At 48.1% G+C, this 15,066-nt stretch overlaps 1 protein-coding gene across 3 annotated transcripts in view; it reads left to right on the forward strand.

Moving 5' to 3' along the window:
- Positions 1–632: 632 nt before the first annotated feature.
- The window catches only part of ppp1r9ba (protein phosphatase 1, regulatory subunit 9Ba), a 121,472-nt gene continuing 107,038 nt past the window's right edge, over positions 633–15,066 (forward strand). Inside the window, exons 1-2 of one of the 3 annotated variants that reach the window (XM_063187823.1) lie at positions 633–879; positions 2,873–4,583. In XM_063187823.1, the coding sequence (XP_063043893.1) occupies positions 2,949–4,583 (1,635 nt within the window). In that variant the 5' untranslated portion in view covers positions 633–879; positions 2,873–2,948. The other 2 variants (XM_063187806.1, XM_063187816.1) reach the window with 2 other exon arrangements.

Here is a 15,066-nt window from a genome sequence, read left to right on the forward strand (position 1 = left end):
TATTCATTTTATAGTTAAAAATAGTAAAACCTGTCTTAGAATAAAGTCAAAACAAAAAAAGTCAAACCTGTCTTTGAATGTCCTGGCATTGGAATAGAGAGAAAACGTAATTTCATTTTCCTTGTATGACTTGTGCTTATGAAGAAAGTGACAATAAAAGCTGACTGACTTGACCAAACCATATGCATAACAGTGCATTTTTTAGGATTTCCCTCTTCTTACCTCACGAGGTCGCCTAAAGTCAACTCATTGCATTCAGATTCCAAGCTCGTCCTTTCTTGTAGCCCTGAAGCCCGTGCTATGGTGGCTGAACTGGACAAACTATATGAATAAGGGAAATAAATCATGTCCAAGTGTAGGCCTACACATTGACAACATAGGCTTATTCGCAGGCTACATGTTTTGATTAATTAATGCGAAGTAGCCCAATTAAGTTTAAAAATGTATTTGAGTTGTGTATATTTTAACATAGGAAGAATAAACCAGTGAAAGTCTTTTTGAAAGAGACACGTGCCGTTTATAGTCTAGGCTTTGTCTAAGCTATAATCGCATGGAGGCTATTGCAATATTGCTCCCTAAATCGGTCCCCTCATTGACAAAGAGAAAATGATCACACACTGCACTGCACTGCTGGATGGAAGGGTAAAGAGAGCTGGGATAGCCTACCATATGCCGGAGGTATTGCGAGGAAGGGGGCAAGGCGCGCACAGACTAGCGAGCGCAGCGAACGGGAGAGGGCAGGCGTCAGTACACCACCAGGCAGTGTGCATTCGCGGGGGGAATAGAGAGGTTGCAAACGGACTGTGGACACAATGGATCCTCAAACTGACCGACTCTAGGTAACGACAGAACAACCCTTTGATGAATGCGGAAAATAAGGTAACGCTAAGACACTTCTTTGAACCTATATGTCTAGTTGTTAGCTGTTGTTTTTCGCTTTCTTGTTTTTGACAAGAAAGGGGAACTGTTATGTAGGTAGCAGAAGATGCAGGAAGCGACGTAGCCGAGCTGACTCTAGACATCAGGCAGCTGAAAAAACGAGGCCCTCCTCATCTCCGCGGTCCTAGTGCCGTTGCCGACACATGACATCCTTCGGACCGGAGAGGTTGTTGACACGCCACGGTTGTATTGTTAGCCGCGTAAACAAATACATCTACCATCTGCAGATGCGAATCCGAACGAAGCAGCTGAAGGTATTGGCGCTTTTATCAGCACGAGCTTTTGTTGTGTGTTTGGACGCTCGTCATCACACTGCCGATTAGCATGGCTCGTTCATAACAAAGAATAACGCAGATGCTATAATGGTAGTTCACCGAGGGCTGTACCGCTACTCTGTAATTCATTGTCGTGTATAAAGCACTTTCTCCTCCATAGCTGTAAGACACTTATTTTTTACAAGATTTATTGTCTGTCGAGACTTCCTTCTTACATTTCAATGCCATATGACAACAACTTTATGTCCTCTAATATGAATGACGATGGTGGGACTGGGATAATGAAATACTAGTCAGAATATCTCACTCTCACCCCTGTCATGTGTAGAAAAGATTAAGCCAAGGGGAAACAGAGGTGTATTCTGGAGGGAAGTGATGAGGCGTTCTTCATACCAGTTTCACATTTGGCAGGAAAGGAAATGCTGTGGCTTTTCGCCTAGTTTGCCTTTTAGGCGTAAACAAGCATCCGTGAATGTCTATCAGAAGCAATTGCATCTGTTTGCGTCTGGTCTCTAATGATCCACGATTCTATCTACATACGACTGGCGCTCGCTAGCTGTAAAGAACGTGTCACAGCGTGTCATAACATGGGTATAAACTTTGAATAGAGTCTCGGCTCTGTCTGCAATACAATGTCAGGAAATGGCTGCAATGCAACCGGCTCAGTGAATGATAAGCTAAAATGAGCCATATCGGCAGTTGTGCTTCTGTTGGGCCACCTGGTTTTGTGTCATCCGTTATAATTCTTGTTATCAGAAATAAATGGTAGGCCTACATCTTATCACCACAGTCACTTCTGGTAAATTATATTTGTATTCCTCTATTTATTCAAATGTACAAAGCCTATTGTGGTCTTGTGTGACCCATTTTGTTTTGACATTGCATCAGTTTGCTGTCAAAATGACCAGCGCTGACAACAGTAGGCATGAAAATGTTGCTTGTTGCTTGTGCATCTCTGCTCCCTCTTGTCCTCACATGACTCATGATCTCTGTCCTCCTGTGTACCATCTCTCCTCTCCTCTTCTCTTCTCTCCTGTCCTCTCCTCTTCTCTCCTCTTCTCTCCTCTCCTCTCCTATTCTCTCCTCTCCTCTCCTATTCTCTCCTCTCCTCTCCTCTCCTCTCCTCTCCTCTCCTCTCCTCCCTCCTCTTCTCTTCTCTCCTCTCTGCTCCTCTCCTTCTCTTCTCTTCTCTTCTCTTCTCTTCTCTTCTCTTCTCTTCTCTTCTCTTCTCTTCTCTTCTCTTCTCTTCTCCTCTCCTTCTCTTCTCTTCCCTTCTCTTCTCTTCCCTCCTCTCCTCTCCTCTCCTCTCCTCTCCTCTCCTCTCCTCTCCTCTCCACTTACCTCCCTGTCTCTCCTCTTCTCTCCTCTCCTTTCCTCTTCTCTCCTCTCCTGTCTGCTCCTCTCCTGAACTTATCTCCTCTCCTCTCTGCTGTTTTTCTCTGCTCCCTTCTCTTCTCCTCTCCTCTCCTCTCCTCTCCTCTCTCCTCTCCTCTCACGGTGTTGATGATGATCTCTTGATGTATCTGTGTCTGTCCTTTCCTCTCTCCTCTTCTCTCTCACGGTGTTGATGATGATCTCTTGATGGCTGTTTCTGTTTCTGTCCTCCACCCCTGCTGTCGCCGCTGCTTCCGCCACACGCATCATCACCGACACATCAGACGGAGAAGAAGAAGAAGACAAAGCACAGGGGGGGCTATGACGTTTAGGCCTGGCCACAGCAACGCCTGATCAACCATGATGAAGACAGAACCCCCGTCTGCGGCCACCAGCACCTCTGGCGCACCGGCCTCGGCCCCGGCCGCCGCCAGCACGACGTCCCTGCGCAGCGCCTCCCCGCACCGCAACGCCTACGAGGCCAGCATGCAGGCGCTCAAGCAGGTCGCCACGGACACGCTCAGCAACGCGGCCAATGGCGAGGAGCCCAAGGACGGCAAGGCCCGCCCCACGGGCCGCGGCCGGCGCTACGGCTCCAACGTGCACCGCATCAAGAACATGTTCATGCAGATGACCACGCCGGGCGAGGAGGACGGTGTCGCCGTCCCCGCCACCGTCACCGACCAGGTGCGCCTGTCCATCCCCCGAGCCAGCAGCCTCAACGACAACATGGATCATCACGACAACAATGACGCCGCTGCCGATGCCGCCGTGGCGGCCTTCAAGGTGTCAGACCGTGCAAGCCGCTTCGACTCGAAGTCGGGGTGCGGCGGCGGAGGAGCGGGCACCCCGCTCGGGGCCCCCGCTGGCTACTCCAAGCTGCAGGAGATGCGCAAGATCTTCGAGCAGCGGCACCAGCAGGAGAAGCAGGCCGCCACCAACCGCATCCTGCTCAAGAAGGAGCGCGCCTCCGGCTTCCAAGATGGACGCCTGGACGTGGTGGTGCGCTTCAATGGCAGCACGGAGTCTCTGGACAGCCTGGAGCCGACTGTCCCCGCCGCGATGGGTGGCGGTGGTGGTGCTGTTGTTGGTGGAGGGCCGACGGAAGCCGTTTCGCCGACAGTCAGCCAGCTGAGCGCCGTGTTCGAGAAACCGGACGTCCGGAACAACGTCCACCGGTCGTCCTCAGCCTCCCCGCTGTCCTCCCGGGGTGTCAGCCCCACCCCGGCCAAACCCCCTCCACCACCGCCCCCCGGCTCCAAAGCAAGCGGCAGCGGCAAGAAGGTGCGGATACTGCCTCCGCAGGAGGAGACAGACGGTGCAGCAGGAAGCGGTGCTGCTCCGGGTAAGCAGCAGGACGCTGCAGCTGCTGCTGCTGCCACGGGGAGCCCCAGACGAGGAGGCCCACGCCCTCAGATCCCAGAGAAGCCTGGGTCATTAACATCAGCCAAAACGGAGCCACCGCCGCCACACAGCAGCAGCAACGACGCACAGCAGGCCAGGCAGGGGCAGGAGCCAGGCGTCCAGGGATCAGAGCAGGGCCAGGACCAAGCCGGGGATCATCAGCAGGGAGGAGGGGGGGACGCAGGTAGTAGCCCCGACGCTGCCAGCCGGCTGGTTCAAGCCGACGTCCACGCCTCTCTGGAGAACGGCGAGGCACCCGCCACAGCCGGAGCTCCCCCGCAGGTGCGCATCTCCGAGGCGACGGACCAGGACGGAGAGCACTTGAGGGGCGGAGAAGACCTGGAGGACCAGGATGAAGAGGACGTGTCGGTCTCGGAATGCCGCAAGGACGACTATTCCGTGGACATCAGTGCCTACAGCGGGGTCGGGGACGACTCGGGCGGGAGCCAGCTGGACGAGGACGAGGAGGCGGACGAGGACGACGACGAACCGTTCGAACCCGAGTCCAGCTGCTCCGAGATCACAGGCCTGCCCGCCGAGGAGGAGCCACCCGCCAACCGCAAGATCCGCTTCAGCGTCGACCCAATCAGGGTAAGGCAGCGACAAAGGTCGCTACGGCTTGCTACCGTTTCACTGTAGTTTACATTACATTGTATTGCACTTACACGCACATCGCAAGATTTGCTTCCGTGCCAACCTAAATTAGGTAAAGGGAGCAAACTTCGCTATTGCTTGCTTAATCGCTTGACTGTACTTGACATTACATTGTATTACACACTTACACGCACATTTGCATTACAAGGCTATGCTGTCTATGGTGTCAGTCATGATGGTATGATCCCTGGTTCTTTACATCTTCAGCCATGCTGTCAGACCCAAGCAGACTGCAAGGGCTCTGTGACACAGTGACTTGTGGAATTGGCTGTTAGGATTATTCTGTATTAAACACTTGGCAAGACATGGCTGCCCCCTGTTATAAATTTCCTGTTAGCACAATGGCGATGAGCAAGTCGTAATGTATTGAGAGTCTATGTGATCTATGTGATGTGTCATTGTGTTGTAGTGCTATGGTAGGTAAGTCTTTCCAATGGCTAGTACAACGTTGCAGTGGCGGAAAGGTGTGCAGTGCATTATGAGGCTAGTAAAGGCATTTCAGATAACGTAATCGTATGAATAGAGCAATGGTTGAAATAGGCCTTTCTAATGTGGTTAAAGGAACTGGTTGTGAGACAAATCATTACGTTATATCCACTGTAATAGTGGCACATTCAGTAAAAAAAAGATGACTTGCATGGGCAGACAACAGCCATTTTGCCAATACAACAAGTCCCCATTGCAATTACCTATGTTATAACCTCAGACTTGATCATGCTGTGCGAGCGCCACTGTCTGACCTGGCATCAGGACTGTATTGCATCTGTAGGACTGTATGACGCCTCACAGGTGCCCCCTTTATACAAAGTATTTGTCATGTTTGGGTCGTTTCTTGCCCCTCACTGGTCCAAAATGGCTGTTATTCTGTACTACTGGCCCCTTAATGGATAATCTGGCCATGCCTGGCAGGTCCTTGGACTGCCTCTGTGTGACGCAGTGGCTGGTGAAACTGCCTGTGACACGTCGTGATTTCGCTGTCCCTGAGAAGCCGTTTCCTGGCCCTCCGGCGCACGTTCCTGCCTTGGCAGCAGTTTGACGGTCGTAAAACTGTTCAGTTAAAAACGGGCCCGAAAAAAATGGCCTTTGATTTTCTCTTTTCTTCGTGATTTTTTTCCTCATTTTATTTAACTGCCCACAGTAGGTTCCATTTAGTTATGTAACCATAGGCCGCTGCACCTGTGACTAACGTACCGTACTTCAGCACAGTTTGGGTGCAGACATAAAAGCAATTGAAAGATGATGAGAGTTAGCACAACTGCGGTCTTTATATTTCCCCAACAGCTGTGAGTGACTGAGGGGGTCTCTTGGTTTTGGTTACCTCATTTGAAATGATCCCCGTGCAGTCGCAATATTTTTTTCCCCCTCCGTCTTACTTAAGTGTGGCATTGTTGTGCTAATAGCACCAGCATGTGCTATAGTACGCGCAAACAGCTGATGTGATGATTGATGTTGACATGTCAGGGTAATACGCCAGATGTTTACTGTGTTACTGTGTACTGTGTACAGCCTACAAAAAGACTTAAAAAGTGTCTGTTGTGTTGTGTTGCATTTACACTACATTTACTTGTTTCGACTGCAAATAAGTTCAATAGCACGGCTATTATACGTACAAAACATGGTCTTTGTTTTGTGTCCAAGAAGATGTGGTTGTGCTTGTCCAAAGCTGGCAGATGATTGCTGCTGACAAGTCAGGGTGATGTTAACTGTGAGGTTTACTGTGTCTAACACAGACCTCCAGCCACATCAGGTCCCATGCTTTTCAAGCTCACTTACTGTACACTGTGACAATATTGACATTGAAACTGTTCCAGCCTGCATGGTCAAAAGGCACTAAGTTCTATATAGCTGTGGCGTATAGCACACACACACACACACACACGCGCACACACGCGCACAAGCACACACACAGATGCACACACACACACACACACACACACACACACACACACACACACACACACACACACACACACACACACACACACACACACACACATATGGTACAGCAAGTTTTTACGATGTGTGATGTCTGCTGTACACACACATGAACCCCTCAGCCCATTCATGGGCTATGAATGCAACAAAAAAAGAAAGAAAATAAGAAGGAAAGAAAGAAAGAAAGAAAGAAAGAAAGAAAGAAAGAAAGAAAGAAAGAAAGGCGAAACAATGAAAAGAGTGTGACCCATGATTGCTCGTCCGCGTCCAAAAAAGATAGCGGGAGATGGAGGGGAGATGAAAGGCGATAGAGCACGAGAGAGAGAGACAAGCGCCGGCATTGCGTCTGCCTGATCTCTGGGGTGTCTACTGCGGGTCTTGGAGGTCTTTGAGGCTTTTCAGTGACACTAGTCTCCTCCTCTGCTCTGGTCTCCTCCCCTGGCTCGCTTGCCCTGACAGTTGCTGCTCTCGCCACTGGTGTGGCCTCTGCCCTCCGGTCTTTTCCTCTCAGCTCTCCACTCTGTTGCGCTCCTCTCCTCTCCTCTCTTGTCCCCCTGCTGCACTCCCCTTTGTTGCACTTTTCTCTGCTGGTTTCCTCTCTTCTCCCTTCTTTTGGACTCCTCTCCTCTCTTGTCCCCCTGCTGCACTCCCCTTTGTTGCACTTTTCTCTGCTGGTTTCCTCTCTTCTCCCTTCTTTTGGACTCCTCTCCTCTCTACCGCTCCTCTCCTCTTTGCTGCTCCTCTCCTGTCTCCTCTCCTCTCCTCTCCTCTTCTCTCCTCTCCGCTCCTCTCCTCTCCTCTACTCTCCTCTCCTCTCCTCTCCTCTCCTCTCCTCTCCTCTCCTCTCCTCTCCTCTCTGCCGCTCCTCTCCTCTCCTCTCTTCCCCTCCTCTCCTCTCCTCTTCTCCTCTCCTCTCCTCTCCTCTCTACCGCTCCTCTCCTCTCCTCTCCTCTCCTCTGCCCTTTCGAAGCATATGAATGGTGTCTGTGTTCAGCTTGAGAGGGGAGAATTGGGGAAATAATGTGCATGAATTTAAATGAATTTTAATCGGGTAGAAGTCAGAGGAAGAAAAGAAAGAGAGGAAGAAGAAAAAATCCCGAAGAGAAGCAGCATTGTATTGTGAGCAACAAGAATCGATGTGTGAGACAGCAGGCATCCTCTCTGTCTGTCTGTCTGTCTGTCTGTCTGTCTGTCGCCATTGTGGCTTGATAGGGGAGTGAGTCAGAGAGAGATTTACATGAAGGCATTGCGACTACCCACAACACATCTTGAGGACCTATCCTGAGTGATAGCTTACATTCATTCTGTCATGTCTTTATGTTGACGGTATATAGATTGTTATATTTTTAGACCAGATAGTAGTAGGCCCCTGTATAGTAGATCCAGATGTCATGCACAAAACCCACTTGGACACAGAGCAGGAGTAAGGAACCTTCCTGAGTGATTCCTTACCGTCACCTTGTGATTTACTTTGGCATGAAGGTTGTTATATTTTTAGGCCAGTATAATACCTGTAGTAGGGCCCATTCATAGTTTCAGATGCCATGCACAGAAACAACTTGACCACCGAGCAGGGGTAAGGACACTTCCTGATTGATTGCTTACATTCACCTTGTGATGTCTTCGTGGTAGCTATTGCTTCAGGAAATATAGGTTGCCTGCTTTTATAGACGTTTCTCCCAGAGCACCTTGTAGCAAGTGGCCCAGACGACTTGTCCATCTGCCAGTCCGGATGTTATTCTGTCCTTGGAGCTTGTGACACAATTGCTTATCTCAAAATGTAGGCTAGACCACCATGTGTCCTTGCCCTTTAACCAAAATACTAGTCGCTCACTCGCTCAGAGAAAGCATTTTTCAGGTCTGTTTCATGTCACCGTGGTTGTCACAAGCCCTTTTTAATACGTCATGTTATAACAAAGCTACGTTTGGTAGTGAAGTCCGCATATTTCACACTTGTCTTGATGTTATTACTGTTCCCAAACAAAAGATGAAGAACTACAACTATATTATTCAGTCTCATTCAAAAGAATTGAACAGCAGCTTTCATGAATGCATTGCCTATTGGAAGAGCAAAACATACTTTTTACCCTTTTTGAGATATTATACTGGGAAGAGCTATTGCTGAGGCCAACTGAAGGGATACTATCGTGCTGTTGTTTCCAAACATGCAGTAAGAAAAAAAAACAAAGTCCCCGAATTAAGTGTCAGCTCATTAAACCAAACACCAGGTGTAAAGTACGATAATGACATCTTAAATAGTAATGTATTGTATGTGTGTGTGTGTGTGTGTGTGTGTGTGTGTGTGTGTGTGTGTGTGTGTGTGTGTGTGTGTGTGTGTGTGTGTGTGTGTGTGTGTGTGTGTGTGTGTGTGTGAGAGTGAGTGTGCGTTTATCATCAATTGTAAACGCTGTCTTGCAATGGTTCGTGATTACTGTATGACTCAGCCTTCTATTATGTTTTGAGAAATATAGTTCGGTGCAAAAGGCCATCTGGAAGGATATCCTCCTGGGACAGTTCTATGCAGTAGACTAGAGCAGTGTTTCCCAACCAGGGGTACGTGTACCATTAGGGGTATGCGAGCACATTGCAGGGGGTACATGGAGAAATTTAATTTTAACAAAATGTATGGAGCATATTTACATTAGGATAGAGGAAGAGAACATGGGTTAGGCGGTACTCATGGTGCAACAAAAAGGCATAGGGGGTACACAAGACAAAAACGGTTGGGAAACAGTAGACTAGAGGTAGCGTAAAGGTCTAACTACCGCTACCAGTCTTACTCTTGACGATGGTGTCTAATGCAGCACCACTGTTTCCCACAGGGATTTGTTAGCAGACGTGCTAGTTGTTTTGTTTTGTGTCCGTTTTAAACCTTAACCGAATGGAAAGCAACAGAAGGTCATTCTGCATAGATGTTACCAAATGCTTAAAGCACAAACGTACACACAGTATATCGTCCAAGTGTGATAACTTAGTTAACCAATTAAGGCCTACGGAGGGTAGCCAGGCTGTGTCCTCCTAGTGACGCAACACCTTCAGTGTCGCTACTAGTCAGGTCAAGAGCAATGCAAGTACTTTCTGAGCTCCCCGAAAAATCGGGAACTCCTTCCAGTTGGTCGAGAAGCAAACAACTATTAGCAAACCAAGGGAGGCGGGCCTGCTATGCCGTTTGGGAAATGTTAATTGTTATGCTCTTTGTCAGACCAAGTTTCGAAGAGGTTTGAAAGACGATAATAATCGTTTAACAGTCACGGAAAATACTTTACTACCACAGTAGTACTACACCACTATGGCAGTTCACAAGGCCTTAAGTAACACATTACGACTTGGTCATTGCCATTGTATTGACATCAGTTACAAAAGGGGCCGTAAATTAGCGGGCTAAAAATGATCGCTCTTAACAGGTAAATAAATATGCATAGATGCTGCATCCGATTGTATTTGCTCAGATGCTGCTAACGGGGTAAGGTGGGAACATAGGTAGATGGGTGTGGTTATAATGTGACAATCCCATAGCATTTCTCAAATGCTCCTAGCGCGTTAAGGTGGCTGGGAACAGTGTGGTTATGATATGACAAGTCTCTTTAATCCAAAAGCTTTCACTCCAAACATTTCCCATGCTGTGACTCACCAGCCAGTGTTGTTTCGCTATGGGAGACTCTGACATGGGAGCAGCGTCTGTAGCCTATGGTGTGGTCTCTGCCCCCACTTGTTGTTGTGTATGTTGGCCTGGGCGTGTGTGTGTGTGTGTGTGTGTGTGTGTGTGTGTGTGTGTGTGTGTGTGTGTGTGTGTGTGTGTGTGTGTGTGTGTGTGTGTGTGTGTGTGTGAGTGTGTGTGTGTGTGTATGTGTGTTTGTGTGTGTGCATGTGTGTGTGCATGAGTGTGTGTGTGTGTGTGTGTGTGTGTGTGTGTGTGTATAGGTGCGAGCATGAGGGTATGTGTGCGTGTGTGTGTGTGTGTGTGTGTGTGGGTGTGTGTGTGGGTGTGGGTGTGCATGAGTGTGTGTTTGTGCATGCGTGCATGAGTGTGTGTGTTTGTGCATGCGTGCATGAGTGTGTGTGTGTGTGTGTGTGTGTGTGTGTGTGTGTGTGTGTGTGTGTGTGTGTGTGTGTGTGAGTGGGAAGCATCCCCTCCAGCGTCCCCAGCTGGTTTGACTGGTTCGAAGTCTTTGGAGTGTTTCACTCTGAGATAAAGATCGCTTCTTACACACTCTCAGGCAAGTCATGGAGATACCGCACACACGCGTGCATCTTGGTTGCATCACATTTTTGTCAACAGACTACAGTGTAAAAACAGTGTAAAGCCTCTCTGCAGCAGATTCTACAGTGATGGGGCCTGTTTTTTGGTGTGCCAAAATCACTTACTCTAGAGACAAACAAACAAAATGTAGATGAAAATGGGTTAAGCATTTGTGCTTGTGCATTTCAAGCCATTCCAACCATGAAAAGTTGTTAACAATTGCCAAGGCATTAAGCCTAGGGCGATTACGTTTACTGGTATAACTCAACATAACACAGCATAACCAACATAAAATAATATGACATGACATATTACCCATCAACAATCCATCAGTGGCCTGTATATGTGTACAGCTGTAGACATATATTCCTCATTTGGACAGCATAATTTACTGTAAAATAACATTAGCATAACCTGACATGACATGACATGACCTGACGTACCATACTGTATACTGTAACTTAGGGATGCACGATGTGAAAAAATTTCGGCCGATACCGATATCCGATATTGATACTGCGGTTTTGGCCGATAACCGATATTAACCGATACCAATGATGCAAACAAACTGAATTTTTGAATGTCCTCTTATTTCCAAAAACACTTTTTAACTCCCTGTGATAAAATTAGATAAAAAAAATAGAGACAAACTAGAAGACAAACAATGAAAGTCACCGTCAAGTCCAATCTTTTAGAACCGTAACATATTAAAAAAAAACATCTGCGATAACATCGGCCCAGTTGTACACATCGGATCGATGTCCGATGTGTTGAGAAATGTCAAATATCGGTCGATACCGATACATCTGTCCGATACATCATGCATCCCTACTGTAACTCAATAGCACAACAAAACACAACAGTAGCCTGTATGTGTACAGCAGTTCAATACATAACTCATGTGGACAGGCTACCTATCTAACTGTAACATGACGTATGTATAACTTGATTTGACAGGACATGACATGGCATAACACACAGTATACTGAAACATAAAATAGCACAGTATAAGACTGTCACAACAGTGGCCCGTTATCATGTATACAGCACTACACACATATAAAACATCCCTCCTTTGGACAGCTCTCCTCTGCTCTCCTCAACTCCAGCCAATCCAGTGGAGTGGGAGTGGGAGTGGGAGTGGGAGGAAGAGAAAGTGGCCTGTTGGAGTTTTGGCCCAGGTGCTAAAATCAATAGCCGCTACGCCAGTGAAACACAGGACTCATCCATCTTGCATCCCCAGCCAAGGCGCCTAGTATGTGTGTGTGTGTGTGTGTGTGTGTGTGTGTGTGTGTGTGTGTGTGTGTGTGTGTGTGTGTGTGTGTGTGTGTGTGTGTGTGCATACGTACGTGTATGTGCATGTGTGTGTGTGTGCTGCATGCGTGTGTGCGTGTGTGCGTGCGTGTGTGGGTACGTACATGTGTGTGTGTGTGTGTGTGTGTGTGTGTGTGTGTGTGTGTGTGTGTGTGTGTGCGTGTGTGCGTGCGCGCATGTGCGTGTGGTGCGCACGTGTGTGTGTATTTGCAGCTCCTGTGCCAGCAGTAGTTATGTGTAGGAGTGTGTGTGAGTTTGCAAAGCTGTAGCCTGGTGAATCTTTTAGTGTCAGGAGCTGTCCGTGAACTAAAATGGATAGCTTTTGGTGCCGCTAATGTTCCTGGTTTTATCATCAATTGTAAACGCTGTCTTGCGATGGTTAGTGATTACTGTATGACTCAGCCTCCTATTTATGGTCATTACACACTTTATTTATTTAAATGTGTATTACTGTAGTGGGGTAGTCCAAGCTTTCTTCTTTCGGCTGCCAGGACAGAGGTCTTTAATGGGGATGCTACTGTAGATGTGGCTTTGAGTATTAGTCTGGTTCTGGTTGTTGCTTAGTTCTGGATCAGGTCTAGGCCAAAGCTGTGGGTCAGTCAACCCTTTAAGACATGGTTATAAATTAGCTGTTACCAGAATGGCAATGACCCAGTCGTAATGTATTACTAAAGGCCCTGTGTACTGTCATAGTGGTGTAGTGCTATGCTAGTGAAGTTTTTTTTCAGTGACTATTACAACATTCCAGTGGTGGAACGGTGTGTGTGTTGAGGGGCTACAGCATGGATGTCTGGCTGGCCGGCCGGCTGGTTGGCTAGCTTGCTGAAGGCTCAGACTGTTGGCATGGTAACGGCGGCAACAACACACCGGTCAGGTTGACGCTCCACGTACTGTATGTGACATCATCATTCCTGCCATGAGGAACTGGCCTGCCCTTCAGTATGTGCTTTGTCGGCTTGTCTGTTTGCCAGTCTGTCCCTGGCTCTCTCTCCCTCCCTATCTCTCTCTCTCTCTCTCTCTCTCTCTCTCTCTCTCTCTCTCTCTCTCTCTCTCTCTCTCTCTCTCTCTCTCTCTCTCTCCCTCTCTCCACTCTGGCCCAGTGTCCTACTCTTATCTATCTAATCTGCTTTACTCTGCTCTACATCCAGCATTCGAGCTAGCATTCTCTTCCGGCGGCCTTATCCCCCCCCCTCTCTCTCCCTCTCTCCCTCTCTCTCTCTCTCTCTCTCTCTCTCTCTCTCTCTCTCTCTCTCTCTCTCGCTCGCTCTGTCTTCCTCAGTCTCTCTGTTATTCTCCCTCTCCACTTCTATTCCTGTCACATCCCTTCCCCTCTCTCTCTCTCTCTCTCTCTCTCTCTCTCTCTCTCTCTCTCTCTCTCTCTCTCTCTCTCTCTCTCTCTCTCTCTCCCTTGTTCCTCCTCTCCCCCTGCCCCTGTCTAGGTCTCCAGATTCCTGTGTCCTGCTTGGCTGTCTGATCTGTCTGATTTATCTGTCATCAGTAAACAGCAGTCAGAAGAGGAGATTACTCTGGTTTCATCTGAAGAAGCATCTCTCTCCCTCGCCAGCAAGACACTCAGTGACACACAGTGTTTTGTGTATGTGTGCGTGTGTGTTTGCGTGTGTGTGTGTGTGTGTGTGTGTGTGTGTGTGTGTGTGTGTGTGTGTGTGTGTGTGTGTGTGTGTGTGTGTGTGTGTGTGTGTGTGTGTGTGTGGTTGTGTGTATGTTTGGGTTTATGTCTGTGTTTGTGGATGTGTGTGTATGTTTGGGTTTGTGTCTGTGTTTGTGGATGTGTAAAGTACGTTTGTTTGTGTGTGTGGGTGTGTGTGTGAGTGTGTGCGTTTGTGTGTGTGAATGTGTTGAACAGGGAAAGTGTTTGTAAGATTGTTCATTTTACTCTGACCAGCTATGAACAAGTGTGTTTGTGTGTGTGAGTGTGTGTGTGTGCGTGCATGTGTGTGTAGTGTGTGCGTGCGTGTGTAGTGTGTGTATATGTGTGCTTGACCTGTTATTATTAAGTGTTTCCTGGTCTCAGACGGGCCTGGGCGCCTCCCCACAACCCCCGCCCCCTTCACACACACAACGGAAGGAAGTGCTGCGTAGAGGCATGCGTACAGTGGCATGCATAGAGGAGGGGGTGTGCGTGCGTGCGTGCGTGCGTGCGCGTGTGTGTGTGTGTTTGTGTGTGTGTGCGTATATAGGGGTTGACTGGCAGTAGCCGTGACGACAGCGGGGGTGGCAGTAGTGGTGGTGGTGAGGTGCAGTGCTCCTGGGTGGGTCCTCCTGGGTGTTGGTTGGTTTGGCGGTTTGGTTTCAGGAAAAGTCTGGGGAGAAAGAGCTAAGCTGGAAGTGAAAAGCTAAGAATGGAAACTCGCAAAATGGTGTTTTGGTCTGTCAGAGCACGCTCGGCCACTCACGTGTTTTGTAGTCCACGATGAATGTGAGCACTATGGGCCTAAAGCAAGAGCTCTGCAGAGGTATGTTTCTTGAAAGCATAGTTGTTAGGCAGTAAGCAACTTTGGTAATTGCCAATGTGAAATTGCATTGCACACAACAAAGTAGCTAACATAGTTAGCAACTCTGTTTTTGAGAAACACACCCCAGATCCCCTATGCTGCAGATAGCTATAGATAAATAATGATACTGAAATGTCTTCCTGCATAAAAGTGACTACATGTGCATGTTTTCAACAGCTATCTAGCACGATTGTTTGTGATGCAGACATTTCACACACAGTTCATAAACCAATCGTGAGCATAAATGAAAGGACATAAATGTTCAGCACGTGTTATGTCATCACCCTCATGTCGACACTTTCAAATAATGTGTCGCCGATTTGTTTACACTGAAACCTACCTTTCATACTCCTAACCTGAACCCTGTCATCAACGCTCAACAAGATTACTGTTTGTGATCTTGTCAGTTCTGTGGAAA

Source organism: Engraulis encrasicolus, chromosome 2, assembly GCF_034702125.1.
Source record: "Engraulis encrasicolus isolate BLACKSEA-1 chromosome 2, IST_EnEncr_1.0, whole genome shotgun sequence".
Lineage (NCBI taxonomy): Eukaryota > Metazoa > Chordata > Actinopteri > Clupeiformes > Engraulidae > Engraulis > Engraulis encrasicolus.